Source organism: Balaenoptera acutorostrata, chromosome 15 (genome assembly GCF_949987535.1).
Source record: "Balaenoptera acutorostrata chromosome 15, mBalAcu1.1, whole genome shotgun sequence".
Taxonomy (NCBI): Eukaryota; Metazoa; Chordata; class Mammalia; order Artiodactyla; family Balaenopteridae; genus Balaenoptera; species Balaenoptera acutorostrata.
Window position 1 is genome coordinate 19878919 of NC_080078.1, and position 18638 is coordinate 19897556.

An 18638-nucleotide genomic window follows, 5' to 3' on the forward strand; every position below is an offset into this window, starting at 1 on the left:
CACAATTATTCTTTTTTTTAAAGCCATGTATGATGATTAATGACAACCACAGCCTTGGGTCATGGAGACAGTAGGGACTGGTGGGGACCTTGGCTAACTGTATATTCCAGGTCTAAGGAACAGCTGCTTTGCAGCTCCAGACAACTTTTGCCATGCAGACATATGGGCTCCATGTTGCCAGATATTCCAGTTTTTCAAGAGAAGATGGAAATCTGGAATTTTATGTGAAATCTCACAATTTTTAAATGTTAACTCACATTTTATTAAAAGAGTAGGTGAGCTAAAGCAAAATATGCCTGCAAGCTGCCAGTTTAAAACCAGTAATTTAGAGAATGCCAGCAGTACCCCAGCCTACCACATGGGGTTTTGTGAGGATCAAATGAACCATGTTTTAGTAGGCACTCAACAAACACTGGCTCTAATTTTCCACCTGAGGCACCTGTTGAAAGTTACTAACCCTTCCAGTGGCCAGAGAGTGAGGGAGGACCAGACCCTGGGAGTCAAGCGATGCTAAAATTCCAAGTGTGCCCATTTTCTGGCTTGTGATTTGGTAGAAAAATTTCCCCTTAATTATACGATGCTTCTTGAGGTTCCTACTGTAACTGAAGAGCGAGGCAACTCACAGCTGTGGGTTTTGGGCATGTTTTCTTGAACAATCTCGAACTGGATGTTGGTTCCGCTGGCCTCTGGTGTCCTGTTCTGAGAGAGGGTAAGAGGCGGGGGAGTTGCTGGTGGCACCTGTTCCTTCTGGACCATGGGGTCACGGCGAGTAAACCAGGTCAAGCGACTGACCTACAGAGCAGAGATGAACTGTGAGATGGGGGTGGGGTGGTGACGTTCATCCCTTTCTCCCACCACCTTCCAACCCCAAGCTCAGCCTTCACATCTGAGTCTTTCCCAGTCTTACCCTCTCACTCCACCCTCCAACAAGCTTCAGCTCCCAGCACTCTTCAGAATCAATGGACATTTCCCCCACTCAGTCCCCCATCTTGCTTTGACAGCCCTAATTCTCCAGTGGGGATCTCACCCTTCCTCATTCTAGTCCCCAGAGCTTAACCCTAGCCCGTGGGTGTGGGGGGAACCCGGTGATCAGCATTCAGCTCATCCATTTCTCTGGCCACAGGGACTAAGTTGGTTCATGGGTGATCATGTGTCTTGAGCTGACTCCATCAACGGGCATGAGGAACTTCACTGGAAATGCTGGGACAAAAATGCTTATGATTTTGCTTAATGAGAATAAGAGAGGATGTATCCCTAAAAGCTGCTGGGCCCACAAGGGGCCTGAGAACAGAAGGAGAGGTGAGAGATGAATTCTGATGGTCTTTTCAGTGTCCTGAAATCAAGTTCTTCCCAAGACCCAGCCCTGGACTTTTCAGTTTTTGGAACAATCGGTCCTCTTCACTGAAGTCAATTGGGTTTTCTGTCACTAGCAGTGAAAGGTCTCAATGGACACAGTGTCAAACCCAAAAGTACCATCTCCTTGGAGGGCGGCTCTGTGAACCAGCTTACGGCGGACACAGTGATCAGGGTGACGGAGGACAGAATCATGGAGAAGTAGAGGTAGTGGACATCCTTTACCACAGCTGGCCGCTCATCTGGCTGGTCACACCGAGGCTGCACATAAATGAAGTCCAGGACCAGCCGAACCAAGCCTAGGAGAAGGCCCAAGATGAGACCGAAGAAGGCACCCTGCGAATCAGAGCAAGGCCGTCTTAGACACGGGCAGGGCTGTGGGGCGGCCGGCACAGGCTTCCAGAAACCTCAGCAAGCTCCCTCAAGAGCGTGGCTTTCTAGTGACGGTCACAGCAGGGGTCAGTGATTCGAAAAGGGCTGGAGACACTTATCTGTTTATCTTTTACATATAATTAATCAATTACATATAATTCCCTGTTAATTCAGCTTCCCTGTTTAAGCACAAAATGCATCAAAATAGAACCCTCATTGCTTTTTTTCAAAAGCCAGGGAGCACCCTCCCTGTATCTTCCTCCACAGAACTCATCCTCCCTAATGACACCTGACATCCTCATGTCCCTCTCCAGTCCCCTTCTCTCCCATCCGATGGGCTGAAGGGCTGATCCAGAGCTACCTTTTCGTTGGTCCGCTTCCAGAAACATCCCATGATGAAGACCACAGCCACGGGAGGCTGCAGGTAGGAGCTGATAGACTGGATGTAGATGAAGAGTTGGCCGCCCTGGCTGGCCTGGACCACAGGGATCCAGAGGATGGAGACCAATACCAGCAGCAACACAAACACCCTGGTGCCGGATGGAGAGAGACACCCCCCCCATTAGTGTTTTATCTCCCCTGAACACTTCTCTCTCTTTTTTATAGCTTTTCGGAGGTAGACTTTATATACCATAAGATTCACCCATTATAAGTGTGCAATCCAGTAACTTTTAGTAAATTTATAGAGTGGTGCAACCAACACCACAATCAAGTTTTAGAACTTCCATCACTCCGAAAAGTCCCCCCATGCCCATTTACAATTTATTCTTGTTCCCACCCTAAATAAGCACTTATCTACTTCTGTCTCTATAGGTTTGCCTTTTCTGGATGTTTCAAATAAATGGTATCATACAATATGTGGTCTTTTGCAGTTGGCTTCTTTCACTTAGCATGTCTTAGCATGAGGTTGATCACATATCATGTATCAGTATTTCATTCCTTTTTATTGTTGAAAAATATTCCATTGAGTGGATACGCCATTGTGTACCATTGTTTACCCTTCACCCATCAGTGGACATTTGGATTGTTTCTACTTTTTGGCTATTGTAAAAAATGCTGCTATGAACATTTGTATACAAGTCTTTGTACAGCCAGATGGTTTTATTTCTAGGGATGCAATTGCTGGGTCACATGGTAAGTTTATACTTAGCTTTTTAGGAAAATACCAAACTGCTTTTGAACAGTTGAACCATTTTACATCCCCACATGCAATGCACTAGAGTTCCAACTTCTCTGCCTTCCTGTCTGCCTTTTTGATTATAGCCATTCTAGTGGGTGTGTAGTGGTATCCTGCAGGAACTTTCTAGACTACAATCTCGCTTTTTAGATTATTCTAGATTACAAGTCCTTTGTCAAATATATGGCTTGCAAATATTTTCTCCCAATCTGTGGCTTGTCGTCTCATTTTCTTAATGGTGTCTTTTGAAGCAAAAAAGGTTTGGGTTTTGATGAAGTCTAATTTCTTTTTTTTTTTTTTTAATGGATTATGCTTTTGATGTCATACCTCTCCCTAACCCAAGGCTGAGACAGCCCTTAGGTACACCTTCTTGAGGGGCAGAGTCCCAAGATGCTTATTAGCATCTATTTTACATAAAATGTACATGCCACTCACTTCGGTCATTTTCATTCCCCCCATTAGATATCAGGACTTTGCACAAGACTTGTTAGAGAAACCTTGCCCCCAACCCCCAGAACACCCTTCTCCCTTTTACCTGGCTAACTCCTGTTCACTCCTCAGGTCCCAGTCCAAGTTGGAGACTTTTCCTCTGACTCCCTAGGTCTCCTGGCTCCTCCATCATAACATTCACTGTGGTTATAACTACCTGTTTACTTATCCTTTTCTTCTTCTAGCTCCACAAAGGCAAAACTGAGTCTTTTCTTTTCACTGCTATATGCCCGGCACCTGGCACGTAATAGGTGCTCACTGAATAGCTCTTGAAGGAATGAACGCCTTACTCATCCACGGAGCCCTGATGTACTTCACCTTTGCCATCAGAGGAGGCTGAGACAGCCTGGAGAAGTCGAAGGCTGGACTTGCCCTCTGGGTGGCTCAGCTTTCTCCTCCCTGGGTTATCTGGACTTTTCACACCCCTGCCTGGCCCCAACCCAGTATGACTTTACCTGCCCACAATCATGAGCTCCTTCTCAGATGCCCGAGGCCGGAGATGATTCCAGAGGTCCATGGTGAAGATGGTGCTGGCACTGTTAAAGATGGAGGTGAGGGAGGACATGAGCGCCGCCACCATCACGGCCATCATGAGCCCGCGGAGCCCTGGGGGCAGAAGGGAGGTCTTTGGGCCTCAGGCTTTTCCTGCCTTCACCGCTGACCCCATTTCCCAGACCCATAGCCAGCTGGTCCCGAGAGGTTCAACTCGGAGGAGGTGGAACTCAGGGGTGGGAGCCGACAGGAGGGACTCAGAGGGGCGGGTGGGCAGAGCCCCCTGCGTAGCCAGGGCCGGAGCTTTATTTGGGGGCTTAGTTCCTCAGCCCAGAGCCCATTCTTTCCCACAGCCCTCCCATCTTGTCCCCCTCCTCAGATTAGAGCCCAGCCAATGTCCTTTCTGGGTGCCCCGGGGGGACTCAACTGAGGGGTGAGGGTCCATTACCTGTAGGCAGGAGTTCCAGCACAAGTTTGGGATACGCGATGTCAGAGCAGCCGGCGGGGTTGCTACAGACCTTCTGGCAGATTTCTGGGTCTGCACAAGCCACTTGGTCTATGGAGGAAACAAGCCCAGAGCTGAGCAGACGGACCCTCAGAGACCCAGGCCTGGCCAAAACATGGCCTGGCGCACGCCAGCACCAGGAGACAGGGTTACTGTATATAAGTGTACAGTTCAATGAAATAAAAAGGAGCCTAGACTTGATAAACCATGGCCTTGTTACTTAACCATTCTGGACCTCAGTTGCCGTCTATCTGCAAAACTGGGACAGTAACAGAACTCTACTTCGTAAGATTATAGTGAGGATTGGCTGAAATGATATACATTACACGCTCAGCACAGAGTCTGGGACACAGGAAGTGCTGAATACATTTCAGCTGTACTATTGTAACCCAGAAAAAGCCGAGACACCTCACGGCTGGTCTCAGCACAGTGCCCTACATCAGGTTCCCTAAGCCCCCCAAAAGGACACAAGCAATTTACATCTTTACCTAAGTTCATCGGAAGTGCAAAGGAGAATGCCATCACTTGACACATGGCAAATATTTTAAAAGCTCCTCTTTTCCCCATCTCCTTCTCAATAGTATACATAGTTCAACAGCTGTTCCTCATTTTAGACTCATAAGAACCCAACCAGGCTCTGAATTTCTCTCTCCTCCTCTTTCTCCATTTCTGTATCAATTCTTTTCTCTCCTGAACAGCATTTTGATTTTCTAGTGTAAATCCATCCAGACTTCCTGGCACCTCTAGTTCTTCATCTCTATCATGATGAACACATGCCAAGCTTAGAAGCATAGACCTCCTGCTTGGAAGACAGAAGAAGAGATTTAAAAATTATACGAGTGTGTGGCGCAGAGTAGATGCTCGATACATTTTTCCTGGGGAGAGACTAGCTATCTCATTATTAGTGTAATCTTTACAGAGGGGAAGGGACCTGGTTATAATCACCCAGCAAGGTCATATCGGAGACAGAACAGGTCTCTCCATCCAATCCAATCTTTCAGAGGAGGAAGGCCAAGAGAGTGCAGGTTGTTTCAGTGGTATGGCACGTGTGTTTGAATGATAGCTTTCTTGTTACTTTCTGTCTTCCTCAGCTCCGCATATCTGAGCTGAGCCACGCTCCTCACCACCAGCTCAATGCCAACGCAACACCACTTACCCCCGCTGGACCACTTATAAATCCTCAAGTCGGGACTTCCCTGGTGGCACAGTGGTTAAGAATCCGCCTGCCAATACAGGGGACACGGGTTCGATCCCTGGTCCAGGAAGATCCCATATGCCATGGAGCAACTAAGCCCATGCGCCACAACTACTGAGCCTGCACTCTAGAGTCTGTGAGCCACAACTACTGAAGCCCACACTCCTAGAGCCCGTGCTCTGCAATAAGAAAAGCCACTGCAATGAGAAGCCTGCACACCAAAACGAAGAGTAGCCCCCCGCTCGCTGCAACTAGAAAAAGCCCGCGTGCAGCAATGAAGACCCAACGTAGCCAAAAATAAATAAATTTTAAAATAATTTTTAAAACTAAATAAATAAATAAATCCTCAAGTATCTTTGGCCTGTTGCATCTAGGAATAATTCCCATAAATAACTCCTAGACCCTCCCTCTGCCCAATCCAAAGGCCTCTGTCCTTCTTCCTCATTCTGATGAGTAACACTGCCTTCCATCCCACCTTCTATGGCAAGTGGGAACTACCTCGAGCCTCAGTTTAGGGGTGGGCTTGGAGCCCTTCACTGCCCACACCCATCTCCTCCCCGGTTCTGATGCAGTATCAACGTCATGATGGTCATGTAGCTGAGGCCTCAAATTCACAAGTGGCCTCAAATAGAGATGTTTGACAGTATCTCCAGATGAGGTGGTATGTCTAGTCTTTATATTTTTGTATGTGTTAAAACTGTTAATTTAATAAATGTAAACATTTAAAGTACACCATAACTTTAAAATCTAATATTGTTGGGTTTTTTTAATTAAAAATTTTTTTTACTGCAGTATAGTTGTATGGTATACAAGTTTACAATGTTTCAGGTGTACAGCAAAGTGATTCATACATAAAGAGAATATATATATATATATATATATATATGTAAAAAGATATGTAACCCTGTGCTATATAGTAGGTCCTTGTTGTTTATTTTATATATAGTAGCATGTATCTGTTAACCTCAAATCCCTAATTTATCCCTCCCCTAATATTACTGATTCTTTTTTTTTTTTTTTTTTTTTGCCACACCATGTGGCTTGTGGGATCTTAGTTCCCCAAGCAGGGATTGAACCTGGGACCCCTGCAGTGGAAGCGTAGAGTCTTAACCGCTGGACCACCAGGGAATTCCCGATCCTTCATTTGCTTTTTTAAGATAGCATAATACCTAAGAAATGGAAATCACCCCAGGCCCCTTCATCCATTAGGAAGCCCAAGGACTATCTGGTCTTTGTAAAGTTTCTCCACTCACTGTTATGTCTCCTCAAAGCTGGGACCCTTCCCTCCACTTACATCCTCCAATGGGAGAGGAAATGGGTGCTGTGGCCACAATTCATAATACGAGTAACAATTGCTATGGAATAAAAGTAGATGCCTCCAAAACTCTGATTCAGTCTTAGACAAAATTAAGACCACAGACCAAAAATGATATTTGACAGGAAGTATGGAGAAGAAACAACCTCGTTGAGAAAAATGCTTTTGAGAGGTCAAAGTTCTTGGCTTGTTTATGACTTGTCTGTGGAAGTTTAGGAGAAGATTAGAAAATAGTTATATTCCTGTGGCCAGAACATGGTATGGGGCCTCGCAAGCGGGGTGAAGATCTTGTTTATGTTCAAATCTTCTGGGTTTGGACTCTTGTTGTCCAAAAGCTCCTCTCTTCAAGGGACACCAAGAAGGAACAAGACTCCCCCTGAAATAATTCATTTAATGACCTAGTTTTTGTTTAACCTTCTAGGAATGCAACCTTCAACCACGAAACACGTGACAGACACAAAGTTTATAAAGCATGTTTAGGGCAGAAAATTGTGTTTGTTCGTTCAGGCTAAAGAATATGTTCATCATAGGGAAACTAGTTGGCTCAGCTAAGTTATAAATGAAACCAACAGCCTTGTGATTGTTAACCCACCATTCACTAATATCAGCTCACCTGTCTTGGGTGAATTAATCAACCATTTCATATATGGAGTGGATTCCCTTGTCAGATCCTATGATGCTTGAAATAAAGGATGGCCCTAGCAGAGTCCAATCCAAACACAGCACCAAACCTCCTTCTTCCAAATGCCAACATTCATGGAAGTTCACTATGACTCGGATGCAGCAAATAAACACTGTACATACACCTTCTCATGTAATCTTCACAACTCCATGGGGAAGATATTGCTATTATACCCATTTCAGAGACAAGTAAACTGAGGCCCATAGAGACTAATAATATCCCCAAATCATAAAGCTAGTATCATGGATAGGATTCAAAACCTTAGCTTATTCCAAAGCTCAGGTGGAGATGATTGGCTTTGTAAACAGGAACATTTCTAGATTCTTGTGTTTCATTGTTTTGAGGGTTGTTTTGTTTCTTTCTTGGTTTCCACTAGAGTTCCTTTATAAGTGGGCGCTATTTCTTGGATGGACTAAGTGGAAGAGGATGTTGTCCAGGTTCAAGAGAGCTCAGGATCAGAGCATCCTTTTAGGCAGTGCTGGACCCATTTGAAGATTCAGCAGGTTGCTGATGGAGCTGAGATGGAGAGAAGAGTGGAAATGGGTAGGAACAGTGGCTTGGCCTGGCACCTGGCCCTTTAGACCAGGGCTTCTCAATCTTCTGCCGGGCACCACCCCCAGAGATTCAGATTTAAAAGGTCTTGGATGGGACCTGAAAGTTTGCATTTTAAACAAGTTCCAAGGCAACCCTGATGCTGCTAGACTGGGAACCACACTTTGAGAAGCTCTAGTCAAGACCTTCAAATACACCACACCCACCTCACCATCTCCACCCTACCTCACTCTCTTAAATTCCTTTTGCACTATTGCTAGTACCAAACGCTAGAGTGTTTTGATATCAATTTTCTCTTACTTTTTCACCTGTACCAGACTCATCTGTTACGTTATAAACTCCCTAGGGGCATGGAATGTGACATTATGTTTCACTTAACAGCCATTATTGATTGGCTGACTGCTAAGAGTGAGGGTCAGGATCTTGTTATTGATCATCCTGATACTGATCCAAAGCTTAAGATGTGATTTCCTGAGAGAGACAGTAGCATGATTAAGAGTCAGGTATTGGAGGCAGATGCCCCTGGATTTAAATCTTGGCTTACCCAGCACTAGCCAAGTAACTTCCAGCAAGTCCCCTAACCTAGGAGTGATCTAGAGTCCTCTTTTTTCCTTAACAGTTTCATCCAATCCATCATTCACCTGGTTGGCTCCACTCTAAATTATATTTTCAAACCATCCACATGAATAAACTGTTGCCTCTTCACAGAGGCCTTCCCTGGAAACCCTGTCATAAGGGGCCCCTGCCCAGCATTCCCTGCGATGTTTCCCTATGCATTTTCCTCACAGCACTTAGCACAATCAATGAATAGCTCACTTACGTATTTTTGCCTCATTCACCACTAAAGCGTAATCCCCCCCAGAGCAGGGATACTGTATGTCTTGTTCCCTTATGGATCTCCAGGCTCTTCTAGAAAAAGGCCTGGCAGATAACTGGCTTTCAAAATATTTGTTGAATCCATGGAAGAATAATAAATGAGTGAATCAATTAATTTCTCTGAGCTTTAATTTCTTTCTTTCTTTTGACCACACGGATTGCTGGATCTTAGTTCCCCGACCAGAGACTGGACCCACACCCTCGGCAGTGGAAGTGTGGAGTCCTAACCACTGGACTGCCAGGGAATGCCCTGATTTCTTTATCTATAAATGAAAATAACAATAGTACCTATCTCATAAGGTCCTTTTGAGGAATCAATGAGATAAAACATGTATAGAATAATAAAAGTGAACACTTCTATAGTGTTTAACGTGTGCCAGGAACTGTTTTAAGCCTTAGGAAATATTATCCCCATTTTACAAGTGAAGAAACAGAAGCACTTAACAGAAATTAAGTGATTTATTCAAGGTTCACAGGAGCCAGGAAGTGGCAGAGCCAAGATTCAGGCAAGGCATTTCAGATCAGTGTTCGTATTCATAACCGCCACACTCTACTGCAAAGCTCGTCACACAGGGACTGGCCCTTAGCACAATGAATGTTGGCTGCCTTATGCCACTTTCTTCGTTCATATGTCACCTTGCCCCTTAGCTGTATATTTTCCATCAAGTCACTATAAAACCAAAATCCCAGTTCTTATCCACATCTGGGATTTTTCAAGCCTGTGCCACCTCCCTGGAAAGAGGACCCATAGCTCTGGGTTCGTCATCCATCAGGGCTGGAGAAGCGCAATCCCAGCATCTGGCACCACGGACGGCTCCTCATCCTTTCTCTTCCCCAAGTCCTTCCACCTGATTCATAGTTCTAAATTATTTTGACAAAACTTCTGGACTAACCATTTCATCCTACCCTTCCTTTACCTCTGCAACATCATGTAAGATAAGGCATAGGGGAGGGAGATTTCTGCCCGTTTGAGTTAATAGCAGCTTTGGTCAATACAGGGTTAAACTTAATGAGGCAGAAAGGAGCTTTCTTCCACACAGATCACCAGTTCCTGACATCACGGCGACTCCCAATAACATCCCCCACCCCTAGTCCTGTTTAACCCCCATGCTGCAAACCTCGTCCCTCTACCAAGTTTAAAAAAAAAAAAAAAGCTAAGGCAAATACTCTAGAGGTTTTGATACCCCTGATTTTGTTAAGAAAAGGAACCCCCAAAGGGTTCTATTGGGCCGAAGTTGCCAAACCACTGGGTTCAAATATTGAAGTGTGAGGGGAGCCCTCACATGAGATTTCAGGGAGCTGACATCTGGAACCATGAGATTTTAGCCTAGTTTGTGGTTTCAGAAAATATATAGTTGAGGCAAGGTCAACTATAGGTCTCCATTCAATTTGGTCTGGGACATTTATAGGACGTTCCCATTGAACCAATGTTGGGAAACAGCACTGAGTCAGTAGTTGCCGGGATGGAGACACCACAGCTGAAATCACCAGGAAGGGACTCCAGCTGCATTCTTGAGGGGCAGTCAGTAATATGTTCAGAACACTTCACAGGGTCTGAGACTCACAGACAACCTGTCCTCCCAACTGTCTTCTTACCTGGAAAGAGGACACGGCTGACCATACCAGGGAACACCATGATGAAAAGGGGCAGGACCTTCAGGTATGCGGCCATCAGAGAGCCTCCTTTGGCATGGGACAGGTTCTTGGCAGCCAGAGTCCGCTGAACAATCACCTGGAAAACAGTGGTGTGGTTGGAAGTTGAGATAGCTTTCCCTTAAGGCCAATTAGGTGTGCATGGCTTCTTGGTAGGCATAGTAGACCCAGGAGCTTGGTTTGCCTGCCTTCTCTAAGGAAACATCTCTCCTATTCTCAATCCCTGTGATCCAGTGGTCCAGTTGGGGTAGCTATACCAAGGCAGAGAAATCAAGAACGGGAAGGAGGATAGAAGAGGAATGCAAATACTTTGCTAGGAGTGATGAGTTAAGAGAAAGAGAGGATCTGAGATATTGCTACCAACAGGATTGGCATGTCTGGACTTGTAGTTACTGCATACGGTGTGCCTAGGTCTTATCCTAACCCCCTTCTCTCTGTTGGGTGGCATAAGGTAGGTCTTGTTAAGATTGTTTCATCACAAGAAAAAGAATTATATCAATAACTGTATGGTGATGAATATTAACTAGATTTATTTTGGTGATGGTTTTGTAATATATACCAATATCGAGTAACTAAAAATATTTATCCACTCAAAGGGAATGACATGTTCTAGAGTGTTTTCTGAGTAGAAGACTGGTCCCCAAAAATCCTTCTCCAGGCTTCAGATTGAATCTACATGAACTCAGAACTTTCTCTACTATTTCCTTAGGCTTTGGATCTTGAAGCATCTGGAGAAGTTGCAGAGGTCTTGGTGAGTTACTAGAGCTTTTATGAGTTGGTTCAGCGAACTGTGGACAAGAGGAGTGAAATGTCATGACCATCATGGTGCTTTGGTGAGCAGGACAAAGTGGGAATTCTTCCCATTTTTTAAAATAATGTTCATCAACGGCATAGGCTTCCTAGAGTGTCCTGCTTCTTCTTTTGAAACCCATTCCCTCGCCACAAGGCTACCCTGTCATCCTGGGTACGGAATCTGCCTGATCCAGGGGGAGGCACCTGACCCACCCCTGGCCAATCAGAGCCCTTATACAGCGTATTTGGATTTGGGACTTGGAGAGTTGTCAGTCTCTTTGCAGTTGGTCTGCAGTGAGAGACCATGAAGTCAGCAGGTAAGAGAGAAAGACAATGGAGAAAGAAACCAGAATAAGTTCCAGCAGTTTCTGAAGGCTAGTTCAGCTTCCTGCCGTTTGTATTCCATGAGCTAATAAATCCCCTACCCTTTTCCTAAGCTGGTTTAAATTTGATTTTTTTTTTTTCTGTGACTTGCAACCAAGTGTACCCTCACCTGCACAGATTATTATTATTTGTTTGGATGCTGTCAGTGAAAGACTCTAAAACGTGGCATCAGCTTATGTGAGGAAAGGTGGAGGAACAGTGAGTTTCCCTCTATCCAGAGCTGGGAAGTCAGCTGTTTAACTGTTACCTGTCATTTCTCAGGACTCCAAACATAACACCTATCGGGCTTTCTAGAACACTTAAGAATGTGATAGTTACATGGAACGATACAGCAGCTATAGAATACTTTTTACTGCTTCATTAAGGTGCCAAAAGGGGCATGCAAGCTTCAATCCTTGTCGGTCCATCTGGAAGCAGAGAGGAAAGAATTTAGAGCTTTGGAACACCAAGCCCTTTCAACAGGAGATCCAAAGCTGTGACTGAAAAGAATGCTGGCTTTTATTCCCACGAAGCGGCGCCTCCAGATGTGAATCTGAGACAGCTGAGTAAGTTTTGAGAGAGTTGTTCGGCTCAAAACCCCACAAGCCCTGGGAAGAGGGTGTCGCCCTGTAGGACAACCCCCGGACCCAAGTAATGGAGCATGACTCATAGGAATGTTATGAAAATCAATGAGTTAACATATAGGAAATGCTTGGATCAGTTACTGGTATATGGTCCAGCATCAATCAATGTTGGTGTCATTACAATTATCGATGGTGATTTACCTCTTCCGTCTCTGCCCGGGAAGATGAGGAACACGCCCCCAGTCAGTGAACAGCGAGTGCTGCTTTGTCTTTCTCCTGCTCTGAAATGAGCTGCACGGGGCAGCAGCAGCACAATGGACTAACACAGTCTTTGGACTCAACAGAACTCAGCTCAGCAGCCACAAAACCAGAAGCCATGGGGTCCAAGGAGGGCTTGGGTTTCTGGGCCCTCTGGCCCTGCCTGCCATTTGGAAGAAGATCAAGTCATCCTGGATTAAGTCCCCAGGCTCTTGAACAATGCGAGGTGGGTTGGAGGTGGGCTTCAAGGCTTACACACTGGAATCCCAGCTAGTAAGGGTGTGAGGCATCTCAAGGAAATATTTGTATGGATTAATAAATATAAGCTGTTGAGCCACGTCAAGAGCCGTGGCATAAACCCACAGCAAAAATGTAAATGTTTTAAACGGTGTATTAAATGCCCCTGCAACAAAAGGGATTGTGAGCAAATTCCTAATGCTTCCCTTTTGCGCAATTATTAGGAAGCCCACTAATGAGGAAACAGAGGCTCAGAGATCTTAGACAGTGTCCCGAGGTTTTGCCACCTGAACTTGATTCCAGGCCTGTTAAGGTTAAAGCCCGGGCTGCTGTTAGCCTCCGTCTGAGCTGTCTCCCAGGGTCTCTCCAGCCTGAGATTTGCTAAGGAAGAGGAGGAGAGCTCTCTCTTAAAGGGGCAGTATCGCATCCGTCTCTAGCTCTTCACTCAGGAGTTCTGACCCTTGGGGTGACCTGGATTCACTCTCTGCAGCGTCCCCTCCATCAATTCAGTGGTCCGACTCCATGATCATTATTTAAAGTCTCATCAGCCCTGAATATGAAACAGGGCTTCCAAAATGGCACGCAGATCTCTGATCATTAATGTAGTGGAAACAACCATTTCAACAGATGATATGTTCACAGGGTTTGAAACCTGAGAAAGTATAAACAGGTGTGCAGTGAAATGGCTCCCATCCATCCTGGTGCATCTGCCCACCTCCCTGCCCACAGGTAACTGCTCTTAGTTTTATATACGTCCATCCGGAGTTTCCTTCAGCCCATACAAGCAAATGCAAATATGGATTCTATCCCCCCCCCAACCTTTTAACACCAAAGGGCTTATTATACACACCACAGTGCCTTTTGCTTTTCTAATTTCTTTTTTCACACCAGTTATATATTTGCTGTAAGGGCTTTGCTTGGGCGGGTCCCTCTGCCTAAAACTCTCTTCCCCAACAATCACCAGAGCCCACACACTCTCCTCCTTAGCTCAGAGGTCACTTCTCAACCATGACTCCCCTAATCACTCTATTTTAGATGACACTCCCACACCTTCCATTTCCCCCCCCCGCCCCCCGCTCTGCTTGTTTTTGTTTTTTTCTTTAATGACAGTTATCACCTTTTAACGTTCCCCATAATTTATTTATTGCCTGTCTACCTCCACCAGAAGAAGGTGAGCTCCGAGAGCCTGTTTGATTTGTTTACTTGTGATTTCCAAGTGGCTGGCATATAGAGGACACCTAGTGAGTATTTGTGGAGCAAATAATACCAATACCAGTTTTCACCTCTCTTTAAAATGTTTCATCTCTTTTGCTTACTGGATCTTTCCAGACATCCAGCAGGATGTATCAAGCTCTCCCCTTTGCAAACATCAGCAGCTTTGGATTTGCCATGACATGAGCAAGAATAAGGAGATAACATGTAGAGCAGTAGAGAGAAAGAAGTTCTCAAGGATGTTTGGGGAGAAATGCAAATAAGAGAACAGACAGCGGGAGAAAAAAAACCCAGCCTCCAGATACTCCAAGGAAGGAAGCGTCCCAGAGAGCACCTTGCTCAACCTGCTGCCCTGTACCTGATCGGTGCACCAGTACCAGAGGGACGGGATGGACATTCCAAATAGGATCCCAGGCCACGGGAGATCAGATGTCAGTGGGTCTCGGAAAATATGGAAGGCATCTTCCCGGGGCAGCCCGCAGCTGCTGTTCCCACTCCGGTTGCTGGCCACAGCCAAGAAATATTTCTCTTCCAGGGCTTCCAACCCGCCGACTGCAGCAAAACCTAGTATTCAGAGGAAACCCAAATTTGCCAGGAGCTCAGACTGATCCACAGCAACTCATGAGGGGATGGTCGGAGATTGGTGAAATCCTACTTAGAACAGAGATACCAAGGAAAGTTAGTTGACTTAAAGGTTCTTTGCCTTTTTTTTTTTTTTTTTATGCCTTTGGTAGTGACTATGGATTGCTTCTCAGAATAATATTTCTAAATATACAGTACAAAATACATAGATTGTAAAGGAAACCAAATATGTTGAAGGCACCCATCAAACCATAAAAACTCTGACATAGTAATTTATTTATTTGCTCCGTTAAGTAGAAAGACCCCACAGTGGGTCAAATAACAATTTAGTTTTAAAATAACCATGGACACAGTGTTTCAATACATCAGAAACAACTGTAAAAACACTTGGATAAAAACCTCGGGGGGGTATGTTTTGGTATCAAAGTCACAGATATTGCAAATATTCCTGTGGTTTGTTGCCTACACTAATAATTGAAAGATGCTAATATGAAAATAGAGATGAATTTCTTTCCCATCCAAGATTCACAAAACCCCTGAATTCTGTCCAGGCTAAGAAAGCCTGCCTTAAGGAAACATTCTTTCACCTCTGAACTTCTTCTCAGCTACTCTCAATTCATGGTATCACAAGAGTGGTCCAAGTAACTTATGGCCTTGAGCAAGTCACTTCCCTGTCTGAGATTCGGTTTCCTCATCTGCAGGTGGGGATAATGTAGCACCAACCTCATAGGGCTGGAGAAAGACTAAGTGAGATAATGCACATAAAATGCACAGCATCTGGCATCAATGTGTGTTGCCCTTAAAAAATAATAAAGCACTGCAATTTGCTTCTTTTCATTAATTGAACAGATTCAAGATTATCCCCAAAATAGCATTGCTCTCACCGGATTATGTTCTGAAGTGTTGTGTTTGTCTTTTTGTTGTTGTTGTTTTGTTTTTTTCTTGTGTTTTATTTTTGGTTTTTTGTTTTGTTTTTTGTTTGTTTCTTTGTTTTTTGGAAAGAGAAAGGGTTGGTGTTACCACTCGAGTAGGAATGATATGTAACCTGCAGCCTGGCTTATCTTTGCTGAAGATTGTGGTGAACAGTGGCTACTGGGGGAAAAATATTGTGATGATAAATTTTTGTCATGCTCTTTTTTCCCTGAAAAATTATTTTGTGGTAGTGGGAGGGAGGGAAGTTTTATTAATAATTGGACCTGCCCATCTGAGTGTGTAAAGCACATACATATAGATAATAGCAGGTAGAAAGGCTGAGAAAAGAATCACCCCAGGATGGGTGAAAATAAAGTAGGCAGAGCATCGTAAACTTTAATGTACCCACGAATCACCTGGGAACCATTAAAAAGTGTATCCTGATTCAGCAAGTCTGCAGTGGTGCCTGGGATTCTGTCCTTCTAATGGGCTCCCAGTTGACACTGATGCTGCTGGCCCATGGACCACAGTCTGAGTAGCACCCATGTAGGAGACATCAGGGTACCAGATGAAATTTGGAATCCTCTTGGTATAAAGGAAAGTGGGGGGATCTTGATTTCAGTCACTTTAATAAGCTCCATTTAAGGTTAGTTTTTCAGTTTCTCTTGTTTTTTGTTGGTTGTTTTGTTTTCCCTAGATAACCAGTCATCTACAAATAAGAAGAATTTTGTCTTTTTTTCCTGTGTGTATATGGACCTTCATATTCATGAACGTAAATGTTTTTCTAGGGGCTTCCCTGGTGGCGCAGTGGTTCAGAATCCGCCTGCCAATGCAGGGGACACAGGTTCGAGCCCTGGTCCGGGAAGATCTCACATGCCGTGGAGCAACTAAGCCCGTGAGCCACAACTACTGAGCCTGCGCTCTAGAGCCTGTGCTCCGCAACAAGAGAAGCCACCGCAACGAGAAACCGGCACACCGCAACAAAGAGTAGCTCCAGCTCACCACAACTAGAGAAAGCCCGCGCGCAGCAACAAAGACCCAACTCAGCCACAAATAAATAAATAAATAAATTTATTTAAAAAAAAAAAAGTTTTTCTAGGAGTACAGCTTTGATTTCACCATTAGGGGTGAAATGTAATGTGCTCATCATCTTTTCTAAAGTCTGTAATTTCAGTTTTTATTTCCTCTTCGACCAAGCACCATTAAGGAGACTGCTTTTCTAAGTAATTAGATTTTTAAAATTTATACTTTTTCCTAGTGAATTGAAATTTTTTTGTTTTGTATAGGTAAAATATTATAATCTGAACAATATTTACATGAATATTTTTGCAAAATTTAGTTAGTTTTTCAATGATTCATTTTTGTAGATGGTTCTATGATGCTGGGGAAAAAGTATACTCACTATTATGAGAATGTTTATTCATTTATATAATTATAACTTCCAAAAGCTTATTTATGTTTTGGCTTCTTGTTCTGTCATGTGTTAAAGTTTTTGGTACTATTTTGGTTTCTATCAATTTATTTTATTTATAACAACTTTTGCTTTGTGAATCTTGCTGCAAAGTTATTTAATACATAAAAGTTATATCTTCATTGTAAGTTTGCTTTTTTTAATATAAAATGACTTTTCCCTCTGTGTAATGCTTTTCACCTTACGTTGTTTTATGTGTGCCACCTGAAAAATTATATAAAGTGAAAAATTATATAAAGTTTAATTTTCTTAACCCAAACAATAATCCTTGAGTTTTGTTGAGAAAATAAACAATATATGACTAAATAAAAGCATAATAGCACAAATAGTTATATTCGTGAAAGTGAAAGATCTGTACATTGAAAACTATTGATATAAATAACAGTGATGAAAGAAATCGAAGAAAACACAAATAAATGGACAGATATTCTGTGTTAATGGACTGGAAGATTAATATTGTTAAAATGTCCATACTACCCAATGTGATCTACAGATGCAATGCAATCCCTATCAAAATTCCAATGGCATTTTTCACAGAAACAGAAAAAAACAATCCTAACATTCACACGGAACCACGAAAGACCCTGAGTATCCAAAGCAATCTTGAGAAAGAAGAACAAAGCTGGAGGCATCACATTTCCTGATTTTGAACTATAGTATTTTGAACTACAAAGCTATAGTATTCAAAACAGTATGGTATTAGGACAAAAACAGTCATATAGATCATGGAACAGAATTAAGAGTGCAGAAATAAAACCATGATAAACCAGGCGATTGGGATTGCCATATACACACTACTATATATAAAATAGATTAATAAGAACATAATGGGAACTCTACTCAATACTCTATAATGACCTACATGGGAAAAGAACCTAAAAAAGAGTGGATATATGTATATGTATAACTGATTGACTTTGCTGTACAGCAGAAGCTAACATAACATTGTAAATCAACTATACTCCAATAAAAATTAATTTAAAAAAATTTTAAAAATAAGCTTCATGATGAAAGAAAGAATGAAAGAAAGAAAGAAGAGAAGGAAGAAAGAAAGACAGAAAGGAAGGAAGAAAGAAATAAAGAAAACCATGCATATATGGTCAATCAATTTTCCACACTTAAAAACCTGCAGATACCTTGGGAGAAAGTCTACTACATATAGCAGAATGATGAAGGTTGTTGAAGGTTGATCTGTAATCTCTCTCCTGACTGATTGTAACGAATTAAGTAATGGAACTTCCTCATTGAGACCCCATACTTTTAGGGAGAAAGATCAGGAAGTTTGGCTAACAATAACAGACCATGTCAAGATCTATCTTTGGGCTCTCTTGCCTCTAAAACCTGAAAGTGTTGTGAGTCATTTGTGTGGCACTGGGAGGTTCAAAGTTTTGCTATTTATGATAGCAACTACACCAAACATTTATCTAGTGAGGCCGGACATGTGTCCTTTATATATTTATTACTCATTTGTATTTCCTCTTTATATATACCAGTGAAGTTTTTCTTCTACATGACGGTCCAAAACATTTCCTGTTAAAGTTAATAATAAGCAAGTCTTGTTGCTGT

At 43.3% G+C, this 18638-nt stretch overlaps 1 protein-coding gene across 3 annotated transcripts in view; it reads right to left on the reverse strand.

Annotated features, from left to right (window-relative positions):
• Nucleotides 1–18638, reverse strand: part of SLC5A11 (solute carrier family 5 member 11) — a 52569-nt gene that overhangs the window by 831 nt on the left and 33100 nt on the right. For 2 of the 3 annotated variants that reach the window (XM_007186314.2, XM_007186315.2), the window contains exons 9-15: nt 14466–14671; nt 10605–10740; nt 4332–4439; nt 3847–3997; nt 2087–2255; nt 1474–1689; nt 624–792 (exon numbers count right to left, since the gene is read on the reverse strand). In XM_007186314.2, the coding sequence (XP_007186376.2) occupies nt 624–792; nt 1474–1689; nt 2087–2255; nt 3847–3997; nt 4332–4439; nt 10605–10740; nt 14466–14671 (1155 nt within the window). The remainder of the gene's footprint in view (nt 1–623; nt 793–1473; nt 1690–2086; nt 2256–3846; nt 3998–4331; nt 4440–10604; nt 10741–14465; nt 14672–18638) is intronic. The other variant, XM_007186316.2, reaches the window with a different exon arrangement.